The 27951-nt window shown below is 38.7% G+C and overlaps 1 protein-coding gene across 6 annotated transcripts; it reads right to left on the bottom strand.

Annotated features, from left to right (window-relative positions):
- Positions 1 to 640: 640 nt before the first annotated feature.
- Positions 641 to 27951, bottom strand: LOC118507740 (homeobox protein abdominal-B-like). Of its 6 annotated transcripts, none has more exons than XM_036046717.1 (9): positions 27829 to 27951; positions 26852 to 26990; positions 18302 to 18354; positions 15727 to 15778; positions 11175 to 11615; positions 10703 to 10890; positions 10426 to 10585; positions 4359 to 4570; positions 641 to 4263 (listed from the first exon to the last, which is right to left on the bottom strand). In XM_036046717.1, exons 2-9 carry the CDS (start codon positions 26865 to 26867, stop codon positions 4069 to 4071), a joined length of 1317 nt encoding a protein of 438 aa, XP_035902610.1. In that variant the 5' UTR covers positions 26868 to 26990; positions 27829 to 27951; the 3' UTR covers positions 641 to 4068. The 6 variants fall into 6 exon arrangements, with proteins under 6 accessions (XP_035902610.1, XP_035902607.1, XP_035902606.1 ...); XM_036046714.1 differs by having other exon boundaries at positions 27670 to 27919; XM_036046713.1 differs by having other exon boundaries at positions 27689 to 27919.

Raw genomic sequence — 27951 nt, 5'->3', positions numbered from 1 at the left:
CGTGGGAAATGACATATTTATAGCAAATAAGTTTACATGTATAGAGAATAGCAAAGAATAAAACAGTTAGCGTCCAACCTCACTCCTAACAACATCTTTCCCAGACTCAAACCCCCCATAGAGCTACGAACACACAGTAAACGAAGCAACCAGCTAAAAATTACACTGCTTATCAGTGACATGGGGGTGTCTCAATGACAAAGAGGTAACGCCGCTCAGTTCACGTGATTAGATCGGTACCAAATCCCATCCGGACAGCTCCGCCGAACGCAGGACCGACTACGCAACTAAGGATCTCCAGACAAATGAAAATGAAATTGAAATTGAAAAAGAAATATAAGGAAAAAATGTTGTTGATTGAGACGGCTTTACAAAGTCGTAGGATTCTATAACCTTCCTTACGCCTGGCGCATATGTCATGCATCAAACACATCGAACACGGCCCAGCAACCATCGACTAAACGAAACTGCCAAATTCAGCAAACTGATAAGATCACAATCTTATCACAAAACATGTAAGGCTCATAAGACTACTTCATCATACATATCCATTTTATTTTTATGTTCTATGAACCCACTCACTATTGATTTTTATCATCAGAATCATCAGGAGCAAACCATTAAACATCTCATTTCAATGTGTACTTTCATTCAATATATTTTTACTTTTATTTTGAAAGGATTGTACTAATTCTAATCCTAATTACAATTGTTAAAACGAGTGTGGAAGGATCTTATCAACCCTGACCCGATCAACCGGATCCTGTCAGCCTACACTTATCATTTACAGTGCCATAGTTGTCATAGTTGAAAACATCGATTCCAAGCACATACCTTTCACATCTTTTTAATCAACGTTGCAGATAGATATTTGATATTCGGAAATATTTGACAAACATGTTGCCATTGTGGTTCTGGTCAAAATATTGTGGATGAAACATAGACCCCTGGCGCGCTATAATCCTACATTGTTTGCCACGATTTGCGGAGCATTTATATTGGTATCCTATATTTTCACCTTTATCTTCCTTTTGATATCATATACTCTCCCAAACTCATTCTAGTAATCCTTCGCAACGGCGATCTTGCGCATTGGTACACAATGTTATCCATGAAAAGAGTGTAACTGTAAAAGTGTAAGGGTAAAACGGAAACAAATCATTACAAAATGCGTCAAATGATACAGAGACAGCTGTCAAATTAATTACAGTATATTCAAGCCACTGTTTGGTCTCATATGCATGATAAATGGACAAGATTAAAGAAATTCGTTGAGAGGTTTTTTACATCCTATCTGCACACTTCAGGCCTGTAACAAAACGTTTTCGGAGTGCATATCCTACAATTGAAGGAAATAGTTTGTCGATTCTTTTCTCAAATAGTTTACATCATATTTTAAATCACTCACTTTGAACGAGACAAGAACTTCGATTTACACACACACAACCTACTTTCATTTTCAAGTAATGTTGTTGAGATTTTTAAACGGACATGTTCATTACACTCTCTAAAATTCATTTCCATAAATTAAGATTATAACTATTTTTTACTTCTCCTTGCAGACCTGCGCTCTTAAGCACACTAATGATTCTGTATCATTGTTTGCTCTCCATTTCTTAGGATTATTTGGCTTCATTTGTGCCTACTGCCTGTACTGTACATTATTTTGAAAACGTTGCTTTACTGACGAACGCGCACCAGGTTTTGTCTTTAATTTCCAGAAGGGTTTAAAACAGATTTAAAAACTTTTCACTTTATAACAGTGAAGTGTTTGCAGAACAAAAAAAAAACAAGCACTGTTGGCCCAAAGTTGATCCAGATTGCGACAATTCTATCTTTTGATCATTACAACCAGTTTCACCCATTCACTGCGCTGTCAAAATAAACCTTTAGAAATTCTATTGAATCTTAAATAAGCAAGATTATACCACATACTATTAAAACTCCCGTACAAACTTAACTTATGAATGCCGTAGTATACAAGGGGCCGTGCTAAGCGTTTGCTCTTTTAAAACTGTTATCACGTGTGCGTAATCGTGCGTAGAACGCACGACACTGCACAACTAGAACGTAACAGAAAATGATGAATACGAATAGTTTGAATCAAATATAAGGCTAAAAAATAACCTAATACTACACAGTTATTGGTAAGACATGCTACAAGCATTGATTATAAAACAACCACTGAAAATTCATATGCCTGAGAATCGAATTTATTAAACTTTAAACCAGTGTCCACTGCAAGTCCTTCAAAAACATTCAGTGACTTTTCAAATAGCCCACAACACAAACAATTTACACCATGCATTCCAAGGACACGATTGCATCCTTTTCGAACGAAAATTACCAATTATCAGAGTTTCTAACTATGAATCATTATCATTTATTTTGACATACAGCTTCTCAGCAAATCATGGATGAACTAACGAAAGAAATGCTAAAAAAACAATTAATATTTAAACCAACAAAGGCAGTACTTGATAGAAGACGAAACATAACAGAGGCAACATACATAAGCTCACTGTGTTATGAGTAACACAAGAGTGTTTAGATAGATAGCCAATACTTATCAATGTTCATAATCATAATAGTAATAATAACCACATGTAATAATAGTACTAATCACATGCATTTCAGTCGCGTTTCCCTCCACTGTTTCATTGTCTCATTGTGTTTTTGTGTTTTGGTTGCAATCTGTTTGCTTCCTTTTCGATACAATATCTGTTTGATACTGATCTTAAAAATCTTCAAGCTGACTGGTTTTAATTTTTCCAAACTCACATGCTGGACAGAATATTTTGCCCATCGAAACGTGCTAAGCGGCACTTTGCTTGTTCTCGATGTCCTTCATCATTTTATTTTCGGTTCTTCAGTAAAGAGCGAAAATAACATGCTTTTTCTGAGTGAATTTTATTTCGGTAGAGAGAGAGGTTGAAATACTGTCAAAATATTACTAATGCTCGTTACTTCATGTATAAGTTCTTTTCTTTTCCTTTCATTGCACCTCCTCCAAATCTTATGGGTAATATTTAAGTTAAGTTATTATTAAGATGAACTTATACCGAACACTGCAACTATCATCCCCCCTTTACCAGCATGTCCGTCAGCTGCATGCACCTTAAGTAACTTTAAATGAAAAGTTTGATTTTAAATATTTATGTTATGTTATGAGCTACCTGTATCTTCTACATTTCTCATTTACTACATTGCTCTAACACGAGCAAACGGGCCCCTTTTCCGCAGCCTTGTCTTTCCACAAAGCAGAACGCTGGATTTATTCTACTAAACCAATGATGCTGTCTGTTTTCCTGCACAATAACCTCGTACTACAATTAATAATTAATTGAAAATAGGCATTAATCCCTTAATCCTTAACTTAAATCACCCACGCACGGTCTCACATTTTGGACTTTTCTCACTGGTTGGATAGCTTATAAGTAATTACTATGTACAACTGTTCCAAAAGCGTCCCCCACAGTCTCCAGAATATTCTTCACAAACGCTCCTACCACTACCGCATAAATTATAAACAAACTGTGTTCGGTGGATGCCTTTACGTGGTTCGCAGAGCTTTTGCATGCAAGACCTTGCATTTTCTGAGAATTGGCGGCGACTCTCCGATACATTTGTTTTGTTTCTGTTTATTATTATGTTTATTCAAAACTCGCTTCATTTACGTATTAGCTTAGCCATCATGGCTCATTAATTCATCGCGCACGGACAGTCATTTGTAGCGTCTCGAATCCGTTCAAATCAATGTTGGTGAGGGTAGTTTACCAGATGTGGACGCGGAAAGAGGCTGCACATCGTTGCGGTAGGTGCATCGCACAGCTCCTGCTTCATCTGCTCCCCGTTGGGTTGATGAGTGGCGGTTTGATGCATCAGATGCGAATGCAATGGATGAAGCTGCAGTGGTTGCGCTTGACATATCTGTTGCTGCGTTTGTTCCTGTTGCAAAGGTGTCCCATGAGGGAGGTGCTGCAGTTGCGATTGAAGAAGCGTCTGTTGAGATTGTTGTTGACTGAGCTGTGACTGTGATTCCGATTGGTGTGCTTGTTGCTCTAAAGGTCACTGATGCATTTTAGAGCCATGTAGCGTTGACATTCCCAGACCAAGACTTATGTGATGAGGATTGTGATGAGCCGGCGGCTGGGAATGGCTGTGACTGGAACTGTTGTTGCTACTACCACTATTTGCTTGCGCTGATTGACGCTGACTGTTTTTCTTGTTCTTCATTCGGCGATTTTGGAACCATATTTTGACCTGCGGCAATGAATAAATGGAAACATATGTTCTGAATAACCAACCTTTTCCAAACCATATGCATCCTCCATAAAACCAATGGCCACCGTACATACCTGTCTTTCGGTAAGGTTTAGATTGCGAGCCAGTTCCCATCGCTTCTGCTTTGAAACATACGCGTTGAACAGGAACTCTTTTTCTAATTCCAACGTCTGGAACTTCGAGTATGGCTTTCGTTTCTTTCTCACAGTTACGTTTCCTGTCCATTCAAGTGGGTTGGAAGGTGTACATGACCCTACACCGCTAACGCCAACCGATAAACTGGAACCTGCGCAAACAAATGAAGAAATGTATAAAACAAAACATTAGATGTGGCTTCAGTAGTCATAGGTGTGTAGCAAAGATCACACCTCAGATATACGCAGAAAATAAATAGATTTTACATATTGAGTCCTATTGGATTCATCAAGTTAGAAAAGGACATAAAACCATGTCGCATATGTACGGAGCATAACAGTGTGCACTGTAGTTTTAGTACGCCATTTTCAAGTTTACTTATAATTATCAATGATTTTACAGGTTTCTTTATTTATTTGGATTTACTTTAAACTGTCTGGGGCGGTCGGGTGGAGGAGGCGACAGCGAAGCCGGTCTTCACACGACAGGTCCGAAGGGCTCAAATCCCAACCGGATCGTTCCCTTAGTAAGCCGACATGACTTTAGCAGGGCGTTAAACCAAGAAGAATAAGATTAAACTCTCTTCGTGTACACATCCACGTCCAGTAAAAAAATATCTCAGAGGTTTGTTCCTCGAAACGGATTTGATGTGTGATTTAGAGAAAAAAGATATAAATCAAAAACGCTGTACTAAATTAACTAAGACAAATTTCAATTGCTACTAGGAGGAGGGGTTTCTTTACTTTTTATTTCTACTTGTCCGTAGAACCACGTATGCATAAGATTCGTCTCTTGCTTGACTCAACGCTTTTCTAGATTGTACTGATCTTAGGAAAAAATTGTTCTTCTTCTGTTTCTTTGGCTCTACAACCTCAAAAGGTGCCGGCCTGCCATTTCTGACTACCCTTGACTTGATTTTACTCTTTTTTTTCTTCTTTCTTGGCACTACAAACCTCAAGAAGTCTCAACCTGCCATTTCTGGCTTTCTGTGAATTAATTCTACCCATAGTAAAGTAGTCAGCCTTACCTACGGGGAGGCGGTCTGGATGAGATTTGAACCCCAGCACAGCCGTGTGAAGACCGGCGCCTCTGACGAATCGGCCACCGGACCGCCCCAAAACTATACGCTTAGCTGGAAATAAACTATACTTAAGAAACTGTTGCTACACATGACACGCTTTTCACTATCTGCTTATCGTATGCTGCTTATGATATGCTTTTCGACGCACTGTCGATCCAGAGCTATTATTCCTATGGAATCGGTATTAACCATCTCGGCGCAGATTAACAAAAGAGTTAAATGACGGACCAATGGGATCGAATTAGTGTGCAGTTGTCAAGATGTTATTTATTATTGCTATTTCATACTACAATAACAACCCTTCATATTGGTTTTCCGAAGCATAGGTTTAGATACGCTGAACATAGGCTGAATTCTATTTCACGTTCAATGTACAGTTTCTTCTTTTTACCCCCAAAAACGGACTATGTTTAGAGACTTGTTACTCAGTGGTAGCGGTATTTCACACGTCAGGACCCTTTAGATTCTCTGGATACAACCCGGTGGACCGAAATGACAATGCAAGCCCTTTCGAGATTGCAAGTCCAAAAATCTTAACGTTATGCAGCAGATTTCATCATAGAACTGACTGACAGCTACGTAATGTACATAAATGTTCAAAGTCTTTATACAGCAAAAACAAGAGGTTTGATCGTTTATAACATCGACAACAAGAATATATAATTTAATTTTTAGTCATATCCTTCCTTCCTCCCATCAAATACGTACGCGAATTATATGTTACTAAAGATCTACAAAAACAGTTCTTAACAATTTAAGCAAATGAGATACTTCTCCAATAAACATTTTTCCTAAGTGCCGCCCTTCAGGAATGATTTTTCACAAAAAATAACCGATCTTTTCCCCAAACTTAATCAATGAATTCACATGATCAATGTGTTGTTATATTCAGAGCAAGTATAACTGATTCAGATGGCCCCAGCCTTTCTGACAGGAGTTGAACGGACTTGCGCAGTCAAGACTCCTCAGCGAGTTAAATTATTTAAAAACTATTGTTTTAAACTAGCATATTTTAGCGAAATCAAATAAGCTAGTGAGATGCTCAATAAAGATACTCAAAAATAATCCGGATACTACAATAGTCACGCAATTTTCAGCATATTACATGTTAGGAGTACCAATAGAATTGGTACACCAAAACGGTTTAGAACTACATTTCGAATCCAATGCTGACTACCCTAAGGGTAAAACAAAAATCAAGGAAATCCATTAAAGACAGGCTGAGATCTTTGGAGACTATAGTGCCAAAAAATAAGCGAAGGCTTCGCAGGGCTTGTAATTTCATGTAAATGGCACCAGACAATTCAGCACGCAAAGACAATACTTTGGGCCGTCCTTTGGAATATCGGAGGTGTGGAAGTGCGGAATACATAATTTATGATTGATTAGATTTACCTCAGGTAATAACACCATTTGTACACACGTTTTACCAGTCACAAACCATGAAAAATTACCATTAGTTCATTACAATATCCGATCAAATGTTTTGTTGCTTTTTCCTACCGTAATTCACCAACATTTTCGAAACAAGTAATTTTATGTTCGGACTTTATGGCCATGCTGTAAGACATTTTCTGAAGTAACAATGGGTAAGTGCTGCTAATTTCTGACAAACATCTTATAGTTTTCATGGCTGGATTGTACAGCCATAAAAGAACCCATTTTTCACTACATTGTGCTTATCGATAAGTGCATCGCATCAATTGTTAAAGTATTTTGTTTCTTAGTTATCCCCCGCGTGTCTAACACGCCTAACAAATAAGCGACAACGAACAAAGTACCAATTTGTAGTTATTACAAGTTGTAAATCACACTAACATTATACTAATCATATTATAACTTATGCAGAAGACATAAGGCAGACAACAATAGTCAGATGGATGCAGTATTGATCATTCGCACCACAGAACCAATGTCAAAACCCATTCATATTGTTTTCCAACACGCTGGACCGATTATTCAGTCACAGGTAAAACATTTCAAAGAAAACAAGAAGTGGTAGCGTAACAGCATAAGAAAAAAGACCTTTGCTACCTTTTACTTTACTTGCTTAAAAAGAATCGTTTACTCTTCCCCATCAATAGCTAATAAGCTATTTCAATATAGTTCAAGTATACCGACCTTTTTCTTATTTAGCACTATAACCATATCCTTGACTGGTCTAAAGTCTTGATGATTGATGATGGCAATAATGCACATCTAAAGTAGAAGATTTGTACCATACAGTATATATTGATTGGTCGTAGCTTAATGACCCCGCTAACTGACGTGCCTTAATTGCAGCATATATTGCACAAAAATTTGCCTGATTATCGTCGTCATTTCAAATTAGCATCACTTAGTGTAATTTCTACCCCGCCATAAAAAACTAATGGTAATGGTTGATCTTACATATAAATACAATTTCCGGTTTTAGCTGCAACTAAAAAATAATTAGGCGCTACAGCAAACAGGAACCAAAATTCGTTTTGCGTGTCGCATTTGAAATAAGAAAACATTCACGTTTTCACAGGCACTATACCCCACGGTAAACAAGCTACCTGAATGCTCAAACAACACTGCTTCAACAGGTGTTATTGTCTCAATTGAGTTATTAGCATTGATAATCATTCGGTTTTATGACATCTATAAAAGTAACACCTTCATAGCCATTACCATTATCACCGTCATTATCGGGATATATAAACATGGTAGCTGATGTCTACATTCTAAGACCGATAATATTAAACTATTCAGTTTTAATGGCCTACTTTTATGGGATGAACTATTTATTTAACAACATTAACATGCTAACATTACGTTTATGCACCGTTTGCATCATGGGTATGTTACCGCAATTTCGACCGTATTAATAGTCAATAAAACTGTTAAATGATCGCCGTTTACGATCCGAGCTGCGAGCACGGTACAGGTAGGCAAAAGATTTTCACAATTAATTTACCCCCGTGCATGACTAGTAAATGATACTAAAAAAAATATGACACTGCTTTGGTCATATCAATCAGATACTTGTCATCTTGGCTCCAATACCCATTTCTACAAATTGTACCCTCAGGTTTTAGATTACCTGTACTGGTTTTGACTCCCTAGCCTTCACACTTCATGACTTGATATTGTGCACTTAGCTGAATAATCAGGGGTTCTGCCTTTTGGAAGACCTATGTGCTACTACCGTTTCTGGTGCTGCTATCGTTTCCGCAACGCCTCATTCCGGTGTAAACTATGCTTATAAATCTTCGTAAATGCAGACATTTCGAATATGAAAGTTTAGCTGACTACACATCATTGCTACAATCTTTACTCATATTAATATTAATGATGAATCGTTACCAAAAAAAGAACCCAATTTTCAACTAGACCAAATAGTTGGTATGAAGACTTGTTCGGAAAAAGTTGCTTTAGCAGACATGCTGGATCAATATGAAGACAACTGCTAAAGTAAACAGATGGGTTGATTACGAAGGTTTCGGCTCCGTAATAACAACAAGATTCAATGCGGAAGCTCGTGCAACTCAATAGAAAAATAAATACCAGAGAAAACGGGCCAAACCTATGACCATTGACCGTTTTGCTGTTCCGGTAGCTTAAGGGAAGTTTTTCTTAACGAGAATTTATAGTTTACGTATTGAAGCCTTCCAAAGGTGCTTTCGTGCAGAATGTAAACAAAATGCTTTAGCCTGTGCGTCTTTGCCAAACGCTTCACGCTAAGGTTTACAAGTTCAATTGTAAACAACAACATGTGTTTCGCTCGCCAGTTTGTCTATTTATGTTTGAAGAACCATGTTTCTTTGACAGTTGCTGAACGGAGTTCATAAAAGTAGTATTATTGTTATTATTCCCATCACCTCTTGTTCTAGAAATCGTGTAGGGATTTGACTCCATTGGATTAGGGATTGAGGAACAATTTCGCCTGAAAGAAAACCTCCAATACACGGAGAGTGTTCTCGCCTTTTTAGAATTTATATCAACATTTAACTCTCTTTATACCTCACTCTTTTCCTCTAATTCCAAATATTTTTGCCTCATTCGGAGTTTCTACTCTCTCTCTCTCTCTCTCACACACACACTCTCTCTCTCTCACTCTTTCTCTTTGTCTCTTTTACTCTTTTGTACAATAATTTTCATTTTGAGATACCACACCGCAAATACTCAAAGATAATTTGCTTAACTAAAACTAGCCCTTACTATTGGTGAACAGCTTTCCTTTTGAAGTGATTGGTTTCTGTTTCATTGTTTAACTAACATTAACAGGAATTTTACCCCTCCATAAATTACAACAACTCAACTCGCTCCAGTGCGCAAGTCTTTTGGGCGATGGATCAAACGTTCCTGAACTACTGTGTCGTCACATACATTTCTCTCGTGATTCGTCGTAAGACAGACTACATGGCGACATTCCTCGTGCAACGTAGAAAAAGTGATAGGTTTTTTGTACTCAGATTACTTAGCAAGGCAAACGCGAGGTGAAAGGTACGCTTCCGTGATTATGCACAGAGAGGTTTGCATAATTTAATTAAATGCTTGACGTTATTGTGCCCCCATCTATGTGCAATAAACTGCATTCCCTGAATGAACATACCTACTTCGAGCAGTTAAAGTTATTAAAAAACGTCAACATTGGACGACCACAAAAACACATGATTTTTTAACAGCAAAAGCATTTTGCTTGTACCGTGCATTCCTCGCAGGACTAGCTTTCCATCTAAGGGTAGTAACTAAGTACAAGTGGCCAAATTAGCGCAGGTCAGAATCTCTTGAGGTTGTACAGTCAAAAAACGAAATGTACATTCCATCACACACATCATATAATTTCAAACTGGTAATGTTGGTATCATTAACGGTTTCCTATAATTTAGTGATTTATTCTATTTATTATAGCCGAATTCGAATTCAGCTTAAGTTGGAAACAAATGTTAAATACGTACCAGGATTAGGATATGTTTCGCTGGAATAGGATCGCAACCCAGTCGAGTTGTATGATTCATAGCTAGACTGCAAGGAAGGTGGATCCCCCGTAACCCCTCGTGATCGTTCCGTTGAGGCTGCTATGTAAGCGTCCGGCTCATATTTCGGATAATACGGATGCTGTATTTTAAACAAACGGAAATAAAAATACGTTTATGTGAGAGGCATTAGCAAACAACACGTCATTTACACACACACACACCGGTTAGGTGTTGGCTTTTGACAGTTGCAACTTACGGGTTGAAAATTGGCATCGGTTGGGTAGCTTGGGTAATACATTGGTTTTATATCAGTCGCCAGTGCATATGTTGGATACTGTGCGTGGTATGCGTAATCAGCCGCCGCCTCGTTTCCCCATGGATACGAGTGCCTAAGCCGAGAATCCGGATCAAACGCAGGACGTTTTGCTGGTATATGAATAGGACCTATCGTTAATGATCACACGTTTTGCGAATGGGGTGAATTCAGGAGTCAGTGAAAGGAAAACACAAAAAAAGAAAACAAAACAAACTAAAATAAAAACACTCAACAATGCATAACGGGTAAAACGCATAAACGGGTTGGCAAAAAGCTCATCGTCATAATGGTTCCTTTCACGTACATAATTGATAATTATGATTGTTTCAGGAGGCACGCAAGGAAAACTAACTCATACTTGGGTACCCTCACATGTATGATTTTGGTTTGGTTTTTGTTTACGGATAGCTACCTGATGGTTGGGAGCTTACGCTTCCCGGGGATTCACTAGCTGCGGAAGGAGGAACGATTTGCGTTGCTGGCGATACGACAGATCCGGCACTGCTCTGCTGCTGAGATGCGTTCGACGAAGCAGTGTTCTGTGTTTGCGGTGGCACAGCCGATTGGGGCTGCACTTGCTGTTGTTGAGCTGCCGCCGCCGCTGCTGCTGCTGCAGCTGCAGCCACTTGCTGTTGTTGCTGTTGCTGCTGCTGCTGTTGCTGTTGCTGCTGCTGTTGTTGCACGATATGATTGGCAGCGCTCGAGTGGCTGGCGGAGTTGTGCATGGAGGCAGGAGGGCTACGGCTACCGACACCAGTTTGGCCTGTCGTATCCTCGCCATACATAGCCGCTCCGACCGTGTGCATCGGATGGGAATGCTGCCCCCACCAGGCCCCGGCAGCAGCGTGCGACCCTGCCGTGACATCGTGGGGATCGTGGTATATTGCGCACGCCAGGTCAGAGGTGTGGTGAGGATGGTGGTGGTTCAGCAGTGTGATCGTAATTTTTGCGGTTTTTACAAAACGGTATGACCAAAAAAAATTAATTAATGGAACCGGATAAAAACGTGACTTTGCACTATACCGTTGCACAAGATAACACACACACACACTACACGGCAATTGTGTTTCTAATATGCGTTCTAGGGTTTTTTAAGTGTTGATGTATTTTTTTATGTTATATCGACTTCCACACGATTTTCCGAGACACCATCGAAACCAGCACAAAATATTTCGCCAAGCTATTCGTACAAAATTTCACTGCCAGTACTAATTTACGTTATATTGCACTCGGTAAGAAGCACGATTGCGAACGCTCAATTGCATTTCTGCCAAAGCCCATACACACAACACCATTTAAGCAAAGCAGCATTCATCAATTCGATCATATGTTCACACTCAACATGAAAGTTTACATTATGCTGCAAAATACCTTCCGCTCAGCAAACATTCATTTGCTTTAAAAAGTGTCACACATATCAGAATTTGCGCCCGTTTAGTATTCACAAAACTTAACCAAAAACCTATTGTAGCAAATTTGTGCTTGCGCTAACACTTCAACATAACAGTGGCTGGTTCAAGCTGGACGCGAAACTCTTTGGTATTCGTTTACAATGTAACACTTGCTTCTATCAAGCATATTTATGCTTCTAATCCGATAACCTCCCCGCGTGATCGGTCACACTTTTCCTTTTTGACGACGCACGGCCAAATGTGAGCGGCTAAACGCTGATGATGATTATGGGTTTAGTTCGCGGTACCGCAGTAATGGAAACACCGCATCAAACATTCACCACACTGAAGTACGATCCGGCCTGGCATAGGACGGCTAATAATTCTTGACATTCACAGTACGCATCGGTATGTATGTTAATCAAGTACCGCCACCGCTCCATGGGTGTATCAAAAAACCAAACTGCTTTGTCGCTCTGCTCTCAAACTGCACGACCACGTTCACTCAAAAAACTGAAACGAACCGATCCTCCGTACAACCTTTCGCCCGCTTTAACAGATGCACACACGGTTTGCCACCACCCTTGCCACCGCAGCGTAGCTATTGTCGTCGTGGTCGTCGTCGTCGATCCGGAACGTTTCGTTGGCCGCACTCCCACTATGCCCAAGGCCAATGTCTGCTTGGTGTGCGTGGCGCTACGACTTCCCGACTTTCGTCTTGACTTGAAGAAGTTCAGCTTTACACTGAAAACAAAATCATAGAACTTGCGTGTTTGCACAACACACCGCAAACGCGCTTCTTTTGCTGTGTGAGATAAATAAAGGCGCTCTTGCGCAATCCAAACATTTCTTGTCCATCCGACAAGGAAGGAACACCTGAACGCCTAGCGATGAAGCGAGTGGCAGCAACGCTCGAATGAAAGAGCGCGATCCCTGCCTCTCGCACTCTCTCGTGCGCGGCACCTTACATACAATTGTTTAACGGAAGAAAAAACCTTTTTCGATTCCTCTCGCGTATCGCTGCTCACGATTCCTTATTGCGTGTACGTATACGCAATGTACTGATACAGCCGCTGCCTGTGTGTAAGTGAAAATCCGAAAGAGGGAGAACCATGTTTTACGCAAGTCAAGTGCATCGTGCTTTTCCACCAACACCATCAAGCCGAGTGCAGCCGCGACATCTTTCGTCCGATCACCGTACTAATTTACGCCAGCAGGCAGGCAGCCAACTATTTTATGTCCGAATATCGACTGCTCGTCGCTGGCCTTGCAGGTGAAATTGTTTGACTTTACAAAAATGCACTGTATGCTTATGCTGCTGTACCGCAATCGCACATGCTTCCGTTCTGCGCTAGCACCTGTGGCGCTCAGACGCATGTAATCACGCGTACGACATTCGCAGCAATAAAATCCAATGGTAAAACAAAGGAGTGCAATATAAATTTATAGTCTCACATATTGCATGCCTAGCAGAAAGGATAAAAAATAACATTAGCAGCAGCATACCACAAAACGTTCCAGTCATTATTCCATAGCCCCATAATTAATGCAATAATCATAAAATAATCATCATAAAAGCGAGATCGCTTCTTTCTTTTTCAAATTCGTCGCTCATCATCCACGCCATCTTAAGTCCCATAAACAAACTCACGTATATATGGACGTATGATGGCTCAAGGTACGCACGCTTCATACCATTTAACAAACACCATAAAGCATTGGAGACAGAGAAAATAACACGGTGCTTGTGCCGCAGCCAATATCTTCGGGCCAGCTCTACGGGGCTCTATCGATGTTTTAGCAGCACTGTGCTTGATAGTTTTTAGAGTATTTATAGTGATTTTTTTAATCCATGTCAGAAAACTCCTCACTGCTTTTAAAGCTGCTGAGGCTCTGAGTAAGAACCAAAGCTAGACAGCTTCCTAAAAAATCCTATTCCCACAGGCCCACAACTTCAAACAGTCACTACTGGTAGTAGTGCTACCATGTTCATCACATTCTCTTTCCAATTGGCCGCACGGTCTGTGCGTGTGTTAGTGAGAGAGTGTTGATTTTTATGTTATATGACCTACACGACCATTAAACACCAACTTTTATAACGATTGTTTACTTGGCGTCTTTGTCGTCAAAGGAAGGCAACCCCGACAAAAGCACAGAAGACGTAGTACAGAAGCATAAAAAGGATGACGAACCAATTTTCATTGCAGTCTAGCGCAGGGTAAAATATGACTGCCACTGGGAACCATTCCGTTTTCCGACGTAGGAGCTTTCCTCTAACCTCCAGCAAAAACACACACTCCGTTTGGCGTGAGACTGAACCGAAAACAGAAAATCTCAATGAGACGAGCTCAACAAATCTTTGAACTCGTTACCAACACGCATAACCATATGCGCGTGCACCTTTGTAAGTGTCAATAAAAAGTCAAACGGTGCGAGAAGTAAAAAAAAAACAGTTTCCCCTTAAATCGTTATCTTCATTCAACAACCTTCCCTAGACCTTCACGGCAAACAGTGCACACGTAAGTTCTTACACACTGTCAATGTCAAATAGCCAGCATCATTGATTAAATCATGCCAAAACGTGGTCAACAATTATCTATGTTTCTTGAGTGAGATGCAGATGCTTTACGCTCCTACATCGGTGGACTTTAAAGTGAACACCGCATTCACAAATTAGCAGGGAAGCTAATTATTATTTGATAGTCATATTTAGAGCAATGTACCGAGTATTTAACAGTCTATTATTACCTTTTCATTTCAACCGAGCATGCCCGGGATATGGCAAATAACTAGGAGGAAATGCCTAGTTATTTTTGTTAATTGTTTCTTTTCGTGAATTTAATTCACAGTCACCACATGCGGTGGTGACAATACGGCATCGGACCGTAACAATTAAAAATTAAATAAAATAAATAAAATATTACCTTTTCAAAGTCATATTTATTCTTCAAGAACAAGCCTTATTGCGTGAAAACTAGATTACAAAAAAAAGTAACCTATTCACATAGGTTTGGAAACATTTCCTTCTCCAAACTGTGAAAGGGCGACATATGCCTAGAGTCGAAGTCATTTCCACACTTACAAGAAATCTTTTTGAAGGTAAGTATTTGCCTTGAGCTGTTTAAAAATCAATAACAATGACTACGTACGAAATTTCCCATCTGTTGCGGGATGTTGCATCAATTCTAGGCATCTTTGCACCATCGTCATCCGTTGGTAACATTAATGCACTAAATTCAAGTGGCTAATAGCAGATCCTTGATGTTGAGACCCCAAGCGACTTCTTGTAAGTATTCTATAAACATGTTTTTGTCGACCTTATTGACTTTTGCATCTTTCTCTTGAACGTCAAACTAAAACACAAGGGTAGCGAACTTATTGGCCTTTTCAAGAAAAATGTGCATACATTCAGATAGCAAAACACCATTTGAAATAAATCACTAGCATATTTTGTTTGACGTGTTCTTACTTCAAGTTTCACCAATTGTATGATATCTCGGATCGTCGTGTGTTACGGGTATGATTTTTAAACTTTCAAATACTACCCTGTTTCATTATGCTTCTTATACATACCGTATGCTGCGCTAGCTAAAATGCTATTTCTTCCAATAAGGTTGGGAATATTCTGAAACGAAAAAGTGCATTTTTTTTTAGTTTGTGGTACTGATGAAAAGAAAATGGTAAACAATTAAGGCTCTCGACGACGCTGCGAGAGAATTATCTTAAATGTATAATGTCATCTTTCGCCCGCCCTCTCCTTTTTCTAGCGCATGCCTCTTCAACACTTGCACTCCCCTCTTTGCGCTGGCTTTCACAGCGATCTTTAGCCAGCAGCAGCCAAACCAGCAACATCACAAAATGGCGTATAGCTGCTTGCAAGGAAATAACATGACAGTTGCCAGGTGCGCTGGAAGAAGAGCTGCCGCCTTGCCGCCTTGGCTAGCTGCGCCTGTACAGTTTCGTCAATCTTAATCTGAGCAGCAGACAACCAAAGCACAAGGTGACACACAGTGCCTGCACTCCACCACGTGCCCGCCATAATTTCTCTATACCATTCCTAAGGAAAGCAGCCAGAACGGAACACACAAAACGACAACACGTTTAACATCGTACTTTTAACAGATGGTGACTCGGTATACTTGGTCATTGTCATACACTCAATACACGATACAACGGCCAGATATCATGTAGGCCTTGTCTTGTCTGCACTGCGTTGCCGTTGCAAGACTTTCTTTCGTTCTGCTGCTTCTGCTCCATCCTGCTATCTATATCCCTTGAAACATGATCGTCATGCGTTGGAATATGGCAGCCAATGCTAAAGAAACCCGACGCATTAATGCCAGCTTAAGCTAGGTGGTGGTTAGAGGATGGTTTATTTCCTACCATGGCCACGTTCACGTTACCAGTTCAACGCTTCTTTTCCGAGCGACAGGGTTGGTGTAATTTATTTGAATATTTTAAGATTCTTGACATGTCTCTGGTGTACTCCTACTCCCCGGTAACATTTTTTACCACCATCCTCTCTCTTTTGGGATTAAGTCAAAGCGTCTAAACACTCAACTTTTGAACATTTGTTTTTGCCTTTGGCTATTGGGAAATTACCAATAGGCTATTGGGAAATAAGTATACTGCATAGTTTCCTGTTATCAAATATTCGATTTAAACTAGCACTAATAGAACAGCGATTTGAACATTTTCTACGCACCGTGCTATAAGCCATCGCACAGCTTTTCCATCAGGGATAAAACAACCATTAGGTTGGATTTATGCATACTTGTTGTTAACTTTATCCAAGCTTCGTTTTAGATTAAAGCGTTATATTGTTAAATTCAGATCAATTATTAATTGTCTTACAGCATAATCATTCTTATTTATACACCTGATATTGGTTTCCGTAAGCTGAACAATATTATTTGGGTTCATAACCATATTTTTCCAAAGTCGTTAGTTTTCATCGTGTCATTTGAAAATACGATTTTACATAGATGAAATAAATTTTCCAGCTTGTACATAATTACTTCTCAGCGTTGTAAAGCAAAGTTAGTTTCGAGCGCACCGTACGAACTAACAATTCCGACTAGAAAAGAAAAATAATTGGTGATACTTATTCCTCTCCTTTCTAAACCTGGTCGCATCTCTGTATGCTTGCCATCTCTACTGCAAACATAAAACTTTCGTCATATTGTCTATAAAATTATATCTGAAGTTTCATGGTCTTAGCCATTGGCAATAATTTAGTAGTATTATTATATGTTACGGGCTTAGATGTGAGAATCATTTTTCTATTTTGCATATTTCTCATGCTGGTGTGCCCAATCAATATTATTAACAGTCAAATTCAGTCAGCAACCAACTAATCTCTCAACGAAAATAGAGTTATATAAAAGACAGAGTGCAAAGAAGTAATCCATAAAAAGATAATTGATTCATTAGCATTTCTCCGTTTCTTGCACCGCCGCCATCATATGCTAGGCTGCCGTTCAGTTTAAATATTTTCATCGCTCGCTCCGTTCGTACAATCGATCCTTTTATCATGTCTCTTTTTCCTTATTGTTCTTCCGGCTCTTAAATTTCAGCTTAAGTTCTCTGTGTTACTTTTAAAAAAATGCCCTTGAGAAATGTGCTCCAGTCTAGTACACCGATACCAATTATCGCACAAAGCCAACGGAACGAGAGGGAAAATAATCGGAATCGATCGTTTTCGTAGGGTATTTCTTGGTTGTCGGGATGCAGCATGTCATCATCATCAACGTCTCTTTTACCATCCACCGGCGTCAAAAACAGTTCCTCCGACGGGGCCTTTTTGTATATAACAAGCAGGACCCTTTTTGTTACTTTCTACTTTTATCCTGCTCCCTTTTTTCTCGTCAACATTTTGCCGTTGTTAATATTGTTTCATTTCAGATCAAGATTCGTTTCGACTATAGGAGGAAAGATACACTTTCGGCTAAGAAACACCTGCTCACTATTTACAACGATTCGAGGAGCATGCGCATCATTGTTTTATCTCGGATACCCGAAGCCCTGCTGGCTAACGTGTCTACTACCTACGGAGCACTGCTTTATTTTATGCTTAATAAGGTTAAGGGGCATTCTGTTTCAACAAAACCAGAACATTTTTCTTACAAACGGTCGAAATTTTACTCACCTTTCTAATGAGATCACTTACGCGAAGCGAAGGATAATGGTTGTCATTGTTTTCTGAAAAGATATAAGTTGTATTAAAGAATCATTAATTTTGCGTGAAACGGGCATAATTCAGCAAAAACATGCCGGGGTAACCCGTTTTGCTGGACTTCACTCGACTAACTGTAAAGCGGCGGGCAAATAAAACTAACTCAAGGAGCCCGAAATTGCATATCAAGCTCATCAAATGCTCATGTTGTACCCCCAAAATAAGAAAAAAAATCATCAATGGCTACATCAGCAAACAAACACCAGCAGCAACGTTATGATACCTTTGAAAATCAAACTATAGTATCGGTTTCCAAAAATTAATGAACACATCAAACACAATGAATAGCATGGGCAATGTTTGAATTATATTACCAGCAAACCGTACCGATAACGTTGATTCTGCGTGGTTTGACATTTACAAACGGAGCCGCCGCTTGACCCCGTTACGCTAGTCTACTTTGGTTTTTATGAGGCTCCGGTTTAACCTTTACTGACCAAACGTCTCTATTTAGTTGCTAGCCTTGTGCAGCCAATCAAACAAATCATCTCTTTTGAAACCATGACATTTTTCTTACTTAGGATTCTTCCCAAAACAATCCTGTTCTAAACGGGCTTCTTTTTCCATTTACCAAGGGCATTATGTCCGCTTAGTCCGATGTGCAAAAATTCAGCATTTAATACCATTGCTCGTTTTAGCTTCTTTAGCCATCATGTTTAGTTGTTTACACCGAACACCATCACATCAACCTTCTGGGGTTCGAAAAATTACATTTTAAACTGGTTAAAGGAAAAAAGGTAAGACTCCATTCAAGATAAGAAAAATGTATTTGAAGCAAAATAAATGCCCAACAGTATGCCATTATTGTTATTTATTTATTTATTAACTAATGATGACGGACTGATGCCGTATTGCCCCCGCCGCGTGTGATGACTGCATACTACAAATTCACGAAAAACAATTTAATAAAATTAACAAGGCATTTGCTCCTTGATATTTGCCATATCCCGGACATGCTCGGTTTTACAATATGCCATTATGTAGTAGGTAAAATCAGATGAATTACAGTTTAAAATATGATACTTTGAATAGGTGCTTTAGCATCTACATTGCACTGCGTGTATCCTTTTTGCTATTATTTTCTTAATGACCGTAATGACACCCTCAGTCATGCCTGTTGGTCGACATGCTATGTTGGGTTCAATATCAATAGCAATATCAAGCAAAATATTTCATTTAAAAAATATCGTTCTCTTTCTCTCTCTCTCTCTCTCTCTCTCTCTTTGCTTGTCCAAACGACCTTTGGCCGTGCCTGCAATTTCTGGCTTGCTAGACTTAATGATACAACGTAGTGGGATAGAAAGTTCTCAAGGATATACTTCACTTCTATACCATGCTGTAATATTAAATACCAGAGATTTTAATTTTTTGATGCTTGATGCTGATGTTTCGATTCATAACCTCGTCACGATTTTCAAATCCTTCTTCGTAGGAAAAATTAGCCAAAGGCGTGTTATGAAAAGATTTCCTTAAACGGGAAAAAGCCAATCTTGCCAGTTAATACCAAACGGAAGTAAACTAGCTCTAGACCATTGCTTGTGCTGTAGGTCTATATTTGCAAAATGGCTTCCCGCATACTGTCGCATGGGGATGAAATGATTTGAGGGAGAAAAGCACACTTCATCCAGGCACGAAACGATAATTTCGTTCTCTTTGATAGAAACCATGCCTTCGGGCCAAATGCCTCATCTTACTCCAGACAGCAGTCTCTTCGCTGGTAACAGCGATTGCAATATCCACAGCTTCCCTATAACTTTTATCCACGAGTACAGCGCATCAGACACGGAACATCTATTAATGGGGTGCTGTCGCTGTTTCTCTTTCAAATTCCAAAGGGATTTGTCGTTCTCATTTTTCTTCCCATATTCGTTCCTTCACCCTATCAATGATCTAGCCTTCCATCCCGTTATTTCGTTTCTTCTTACCATAACAACTTTACTAACGGTTTGGCAGAAGATTGAGTCGAATTCATATACACCGAAGAAAAGGGTGCCGATATTAGCTTTCAGTATCGAAGAAATCTAAGCGGAGCCTAACCATAATATAAGGTTAAGATTTGTTTGTTACTACCAATGCCTATAGCAGTAAAAAAAATGCTTCTCTTTTGTATTGCGTACGTGAATACTTTACTTTAACACCAATCTCACTTGATACTTGATGCAAAAGCATGTTTTACACTTTTTTCCTCTAAGTATTGTTTATTGATTCAGGTGGCTGGTTTTGTTTTAAATTGCAAAGTTGTACAGCAGCTGCTGCTTTCTACCGCTGCATTAAAACGCATAAATAAGTTCAGCTGCGCTAGTCTCCTTCCTTTGCCCTGTTGAAGTCACGTATTTCTCCATATCCTTATGTACATACTTGATGTCAATTATCATTCTTGTCATATATGTCGTTTTACATTGAAGAGCTTGTATTTTCATTCTTCTGTTCCTCTGTTACATTAATGCTACATGACCAGAAACGTTAAGCAAAAGCCGTAGGATAAGTAGGAAAAATAACGAGAACGTAGATAGACGCTCACATCGAAACCAGAAGCTACATTACGAAGAGCTAGCCCTCGAGAGCAGCTTGATTTTAAGATCCTACCAAAAACTCGCTTTGGCGACTTTGTGGTGCGCTTTATCTTTGTTTTTTTGTTGTGTTTTTTGTTCTGCGCTAAGAAGTTACCACTCCCACTTATTTATGTAAAAAAGCGGAATAACAAATAAAAACTTCTTCATGAAAAGTCATTATAAAGACATTTCTATTCTTCTATTCTATTCTTGTTTTTCTCAGCCTTCATTAATACAACCTGATAGTTTAATGGATCCTTGCACCAATCATGAACATTAAAATATTAATTTATCTCGACACTCGACTCGAAGATTGATGTTGCTGGTATCGCTATTATCGTCAATCTGCACAATTAAACGTGCATAAACAATAATGCCTCCTCTTATTCCGCTTTTCTGTCTCCTTTGCTCCTAATACAATACCTGTTTCGTTCCAAATTTTCCATATTACTTCAACTAAGTTTCCTATCGCTCCCTGCCACTGTTGAATACAATCTTTACTTTTACCATAACATATTCCACCTTATCTTATTATAGAAAAATGTCTGTGCTTTACCTTTTCGAATATGAGACTTGTTAATAAATGAGCAACTAGAGCAGATTTATCTCTTACTATTCCCGTGTTTTAGATTAGTTAGGGGCGGTCCGATGGTAGAAGCGACAGGCCGCTTACCCGTACGCAGGGCTGACTACCTTGCTACGGGTAAAATCAAGTCACAGAAAGCCAAAAATGGGAGAACAAGACCTTTGAAGGTTGTAGTGCCACGGAAGGAAAAGAGAGATATTTGTGTTTGTTTTTTACAATACAAATAACAACAGGTTTTTCAAGCTTCTTCAAAAAAGATATCATTGGGAGTACCGAATACCGAAAATGTAGATTTATATGTTAAAAGTTAGAAAAAGAACTATAATTATAACCACCATTGAAAGGATCAATCCGTTTTTAAATGATTTCCTGTTGTACTTCGTTTAGTGATTTCATACATGATAAAACATTTGCGCTTGTTTCATATTATTACGGCCTTGACTGTATTACAGTTTGACAGCAGCTCTTGAGATTTATTGATCGAGTCTAAAGCAAGGTTTCAGCAAGGTATGTAGATATAGAAGGTAGAGTTGTTTAGAGCAAATTGACATTTCTCGACCTGACATAACAGTTCCGTGGTGATCAAGGGGAAGGGTATTGAGAAGAGTGACGGCAGCGTCGGAGGAGGCGCCGGTGTTGGTATCGCTTGCGATTTTTTGACGAAAAATGCAACCAAATATCGTCAATCGTCTGTGGGACAACACTTAAAATGCGAAGATGACCCATAAATTAGCGAAATTGCTCAAAGGACTGAGAATCGAGGCTGTTTGTTCATGTTGGTAGCCCCATACCATATGTTTTTGTAAACAAACTCTGACATAACTCGACTAAAATGTCGCCCTGTCAAATCGATAAAAATCCACCTTCTAAATACATACACCTTGGGTTTCAGGTAGAGTTGTTTAGAGCAAATTGACATTTCTCAACCTGACATAACAGTTCTTAGGTCATCGAGGGAAAGGGAATTGGAGAGTGAAGAGTGAAGAAGAGTGATGGAAGCGTCGGAGGACACGCCGGTGGTGATATTGCTTGCGATTTTTTGACGAAAAATGCAACCAAATGTCTTCAATCCTCTGTGAGACAGCATTTGATATGCGGAAGTCACCCATAAACTAGCGAAATGTTTGTTTATGTTGGTAGCCCCATACCATATGTTTTGTAAACAAACTCTGACATATCTCGACTAAAATGGTGGGCTGTCAAATCGACAAAAAATCACCTTCTAAATACATACACCTTGGTCCAGAGTAATTTTAGTCAAGAAAAAGGGTGATTTAGCAGTCAATGAAATTAAAATTGAAATTGAACGAAACAAATATTTAGTTCAGCTCGGTAGATAAATTATTCAAATGAAATCATAGATGCGATGATTTATTGTCATTATAAAGAGATGTAATACATAACATTGTTTGCTTTTTTCCCAGGATTTTATTAAACTCCCATAGTGGACTTTTCTATCTAATAACAAAGAGCACATAAAAAAGTTTCCTAAAAGCTAAAACGACTCCATATTCCAAATATAAATTTGATAACATCATTATTTAAGTTTTGGTTTACCATCCCTGGTAAGAATACCATATATTGGGAGCGGCCATCGTCAGCGCCATCTATCGATTAAAAATATTTTCCGTGTATTTATCGTACACATGAACCACATTAACTGTGTGTTATAGGTGGCGCTAACATAACTTAGGAAATAAATCTAAATAATGCTCATCCATTTCCACTCAATCGAAATTATTTAAAATTAAACTGTAACAAACGGAATATTAGCCACACGACCAGACTATCCTTAATGAATAGCAAAAAACGTACGGAATATTTTTTTCGTCAGCTTCTTGTAGTTTTCATTTGTCTGAACTGCAGCATATGGGTTCTGTAAACACGTTCATTTCAAATCTACTGCCATAACTCGAACTCAGAGAACTGCTATAATTTTCAACATTATTTACAGCTACTCAAACCTTTCAATAACTGAATCATTTGAATTTGAAACAAATGCAACTGGCGTTTTCATACATTCAAGTACACGAATAGAGAATTAACAGAAAACCACGTCATGCAATTCAGAAATTGTAATTGGCACAGTGAGAATTTTGCAACCGGTTTTTTTATTTTCAATTGCTGTTAACTATCGTTTTAACACTTCATAGGCAATTTGACTTTATTTGCCAACTTTTTGTCTACGTTTATAATTAGTTGCCAATAGGCGAGTTTCATATTTAATTATTTATATATTTCATAAACTAATCTGACATACGTGTTTTTTTCATTGACGAGACAAAACTTAAATGATGGACGCATACGTAATTGGTCATCAAGTACGGACTGTTGCATACCAATTTCGTACAAGGAGTAGTTTTCGTTAAATATTTTACACATGACATTTTAGGGATTTGACCGTCCTATCACTTTAGTCATATCTTAAACGAATAATTTCCGGTAGTCTTGTACTCCTCAATGTTGCAATAAAAATCACAGAGCTAAAGAGAGCTGGTGTGTCGAATCATTCGCCATACACTCAAAACCCTGTTTTTCTGCTTAATCATTACCAACTTATCTGATTGTAACTAGCCTACCAAGCCAGTCATGTAAGCTAGAAGTATGCAATCATACGTCGAAGTATGATATGCAACATACGAATACTAACGTTTTAAACATTCATAACGAAGAACATGCTTTAAAAATTATTCTTTTAAGTGACTTTACGTATATGGCGTTTTTACCATACTAATTGGGAATTTCCAATTTCGTCTTTATAGAAACCGGCTGCCAATGAACTTATGGGCCACATAAAATACCACCCCTAGAAAACTTTGATAAATCGAAATTTATGATATGCTAGCGACAATAACGCTATTAACAATAACTAATTTAATAAAATTGCACAATTAAAGTAAATGAGACAATACCAAGTATGGAAAAACAGTCTATTATTGAATTTAATTGAACTCGTATGGTCAAAATTAAACATTAGTAAAAATCGCCTTCGGGGCAATACGGGTCTATGTGAAAAAAGCCGTTCTACGTGAATAAAGAAAAGCTAAAACCGTCTTCCGAGTAAAATGACACATTCAACAATATAATTATGAACGCTCGCCTAGAGGTCAGTGCCAATTAATCATTACTATAAAACTTTATTTTTATTGGCATCACAACCCCTTCTAGCTTCACTCTTATTTACAAGTTTTTATATTTTCAGTTATTCTAAATCCGTAATACTTCTAATATGACAAGCAAACAGCAGCACAAGAAAACGAAAGAACTGAAATTAAAACACTTTAACGAGTGAGAGATTCAGCTATAGTGTTACACGATTTCGAAAACCACATTGTGTACATTTTTGTTAAAAATAAAAAAAAAACTTAAGGCATAGCATGGATAACGCATTTTAAGTTCATTTCTAGTATTACCATGGTTGCTGTACAGCAGGAGCTGTAACGACCTCCATAAAAAGCCACGCCTACTTTTTACCTTCTTGAAACACCATTCAGGCATAGGGCGGTTCTTCGTTGAGTTTGGTCTACTTTATAATTTCAACGAAGAAATAAGTGCGCCATACTGCGCACGCTCCGTTGCCAAACCAAATGCAAATGGATGCCGCTCGAAATAAATTCGCCATACTTTTAATGCTACATCCAGTGTACCTACCATATTGCGCAGGGAATTTCCATTTTACTTTTCTCGAGTAAAATTCGCAACGTGTGATAGGATGGAAAATTTATTTTCAAAACATAAGTGTTTGAAATAAATGACAGTTATAAGCAGCAAACTAAATCGTAGTATTGAAGAGGATATGCAAGCTTTCATGCACCTTCACCTGTATTTGCTTTTGTGCCTTAAAATTTGGTTTTGCAACGATAATACTATCCTCTTCTACATTTACAAAGACCCCTATGAAAAATGATATCTTATTATACTGGTGATAAGATTTAGCTTACCAACCAGCTACGAGGTGATCGATTCGAATACGATTCGATCCCACCGCTTGTGGCGCATCTGAAATCAATTAACTTAACTTTCTAAACAATAATACCAACAAGAAGCACATTAACATGCTTTCAAAGCAATTGAGCGAGCGCCTTTAACAACCGTCAAGTCAAACAAACATTTTAGCGTGCGTCGATTAGCTCTTGCGTGCCGCTAACGCAGTCAGTAAATAATTGAAATAAAATCAATAAAAACAATAAATCACACCTTAAAAGATTCTTCGAATCTGACGCATCAACGATCCGCATAGAAATAGTATCCCGCAACACAAAAACTCTCCTATGTTTATGAGAACAGTAAATATTTGCTCTTCATACAAGCGGTATGCTTATGTTTACTTTTCGTAAACATGAGCCTGTGCGGGAACGCTTGTTCATGCCGCAGTGCTCCGAAATTATTCCATCCAACGTGAGGCACAACCTTTTAGATGTACGAATGTTTTCATAGCGAAATGTCGCCGTGACTTAGTGACGGTTAAAGCGATAATTTCAATACAAAATCATTGTTATAACACATTTCACCTACGTATTTCAATTCCATCGGAGATTTGGCATGAAAGCCTCATCACTCCTCAATATGCAGTTCTGTAGAATGGATTTCCTTAAGGCATCGCCACAATACGCTGCACTCAAGCTGTCTAATTTTTTCCGTTCTTTTTAAACCCGCTTTCATGTTTTGTGTGACTGTTTCGGCTGCAGGATAGATCCCACCGGCATAGCGATTATTTAAATGTTTACTTTCCGATACGTATCGTTTGCTTGCGTTTCCGTTCTATTTTCCCATTGTTAGGGCTTTTTTTAAGACAACATAAGAACGAGGTCAAATGCAGTTCACAACTCGTAACAATTTGAACGGTTTATTGATCCCAAGGTTATGCACGGCGAACAAATCGTAACACTGAGCTTGGCATCGGGCAACGGGTTGTTTGCCATCATTTATGCCCGATCCTTTCCCCGTTTTTTGTGTGTTTTGCTCTACTTCAGTAATCCTTTAAGGTCATCCAATGGTACAACGTTGCAGCATGTGAAGGACAAACCTTTTTCTTTTACGATTTAAACTACTTTGGTAGGATTTTACGCCTACGGTTTATGATTGTTGCTAGTTTTTTGGGCCAGCTCAAAAAAATCCTATTCAATTATTCCTGTATGTCCTGTTTCCTGTTACTCTTGAATAATTGCAACAATTCCTTGCATAATGTGTCTTCGGAATTTCAGAGCGAAGAATAAAATCTTGTACACTTTACAGCGGAACTGTTACAGAACATTTTTTTAGCTAATGCAGCGGCTAACATTAACATAACCACAGGTACAAAGTTGAAAAAGCATGCATAATTACCTTTTTTTATAATCATTTTCACACTGTTATGTACTTCGGTTCTATTAACAAATTGCACGACTTTTTAAACTTGCTTGTTTCACCAAATTCTTTCACGAATCAATGTTTCTGGAGCTTTCACGATCACTCATTATACCACCTGCAGATTAAAGCGCAACGTGAAACACAACATTCAAAAACCCCTTTGCTTGATAATTGGTTAAACGAGTTGCCATTGAACAAATTTTAACAATCCAATCAGTGTTGTTCTCTTTCCAAAGTTCAAACATTATGATACTTTGATTATTCCACACACATACACGCACACACGCTCACTTTTAGTGTTTGTGTGTGAAGCGTAAACTAAGACTTTTATGATTTTATAATGCCTGTTAAAGTTTATGGTGGGATATTTGCTACTATTTTTTATTCACTCATTTAACAACATTGAAGCATCGCAACACATGCCCAGATTTCACGGCTCTCCACTGCTTAGCTTTAGCCAATCTTCTCAGGATCTTGGACAACATTCAGCACTCGCTATTTGTTTCTGTTGAGAAACTTTGCTTGCACATAACAATTAGGTCATACTTGTTTCAAAATCCAAACATTTTCACATCACTTTGGCCGTTCTAATGATACAATGCAACACTTTTGAGGTAATATGTTTTCCACGTTTTGCAACATTATTTATAGTTAAACGTTGTAAAACCACCATGTGCACTGCCCTTTAAAAATTCATATGTTGGACGCATCTGATTCACTTTCATGCTAAGCTCGTGTAAATATGTTATTGTTATTCAATGATCCTTGTTGGATTATTTAAATAAAATACGCACTACATAAAAAAGAAAGCACCTATTCCATTGGGTTGTGTTGTTTTCGGGCATACATTTTCATCAATTTTTCACTTGCACTCTATAAGGACTTGCGGGCCGTTATTAAATGATTATGAGATTGGTGATGTAAATAAAATTTTTATGGAACACCATCATCACCGTCGGAAAGGACCGTAAAAATTGTACGGCTACGAGCACACCCCGTAGCAAACCAGACTGCCTCAATGACTGCACTCGCTCAACTGAGCCTAACAGCGGGCAGATCCAACCGCACGACCGGAG

Source organism: Anopheles stephensi, chromosome 2 (genome assembly GCF_013141755.1).
Source record: "Anopheles stephensi strain Indian chromosome 2, UCI_ANSTEP_V1.0, whole genome shotgun sequence".
In the NCBI taxonomy this organism is placed as follows: domain Eukaryota; kingdom Metazoa; phylum Arthropoda; class Insecta; order Diptera; family Culicidae; genus Anopheles; species Anopheles stephensi.
Note: the sequence above shows the minus strand (reverse complement) of the source record. Positions and strands in the feature narration are given on the sequence as shown.

Excerpts from the sequence above, each read along its gene's own strand:
- LOC118507740 (XM_036046717.1), bottom strand. Across the intron at positions 4,571-10,425 it reads CGAAACATATCCTAATCCTG|GTTCCAGTTTATCGGTTGGC; the intron begins GTACGTATTTAA and ends TTGTTTGCGCAG. Across the intron at positions 4,264-4,358 it reads TAAACCTTACCGAAAGACAG|GTCAAAATATGGTTCCAAAA; the intron begins GTATGTACGGTG and ends TCATTGCCGCAG.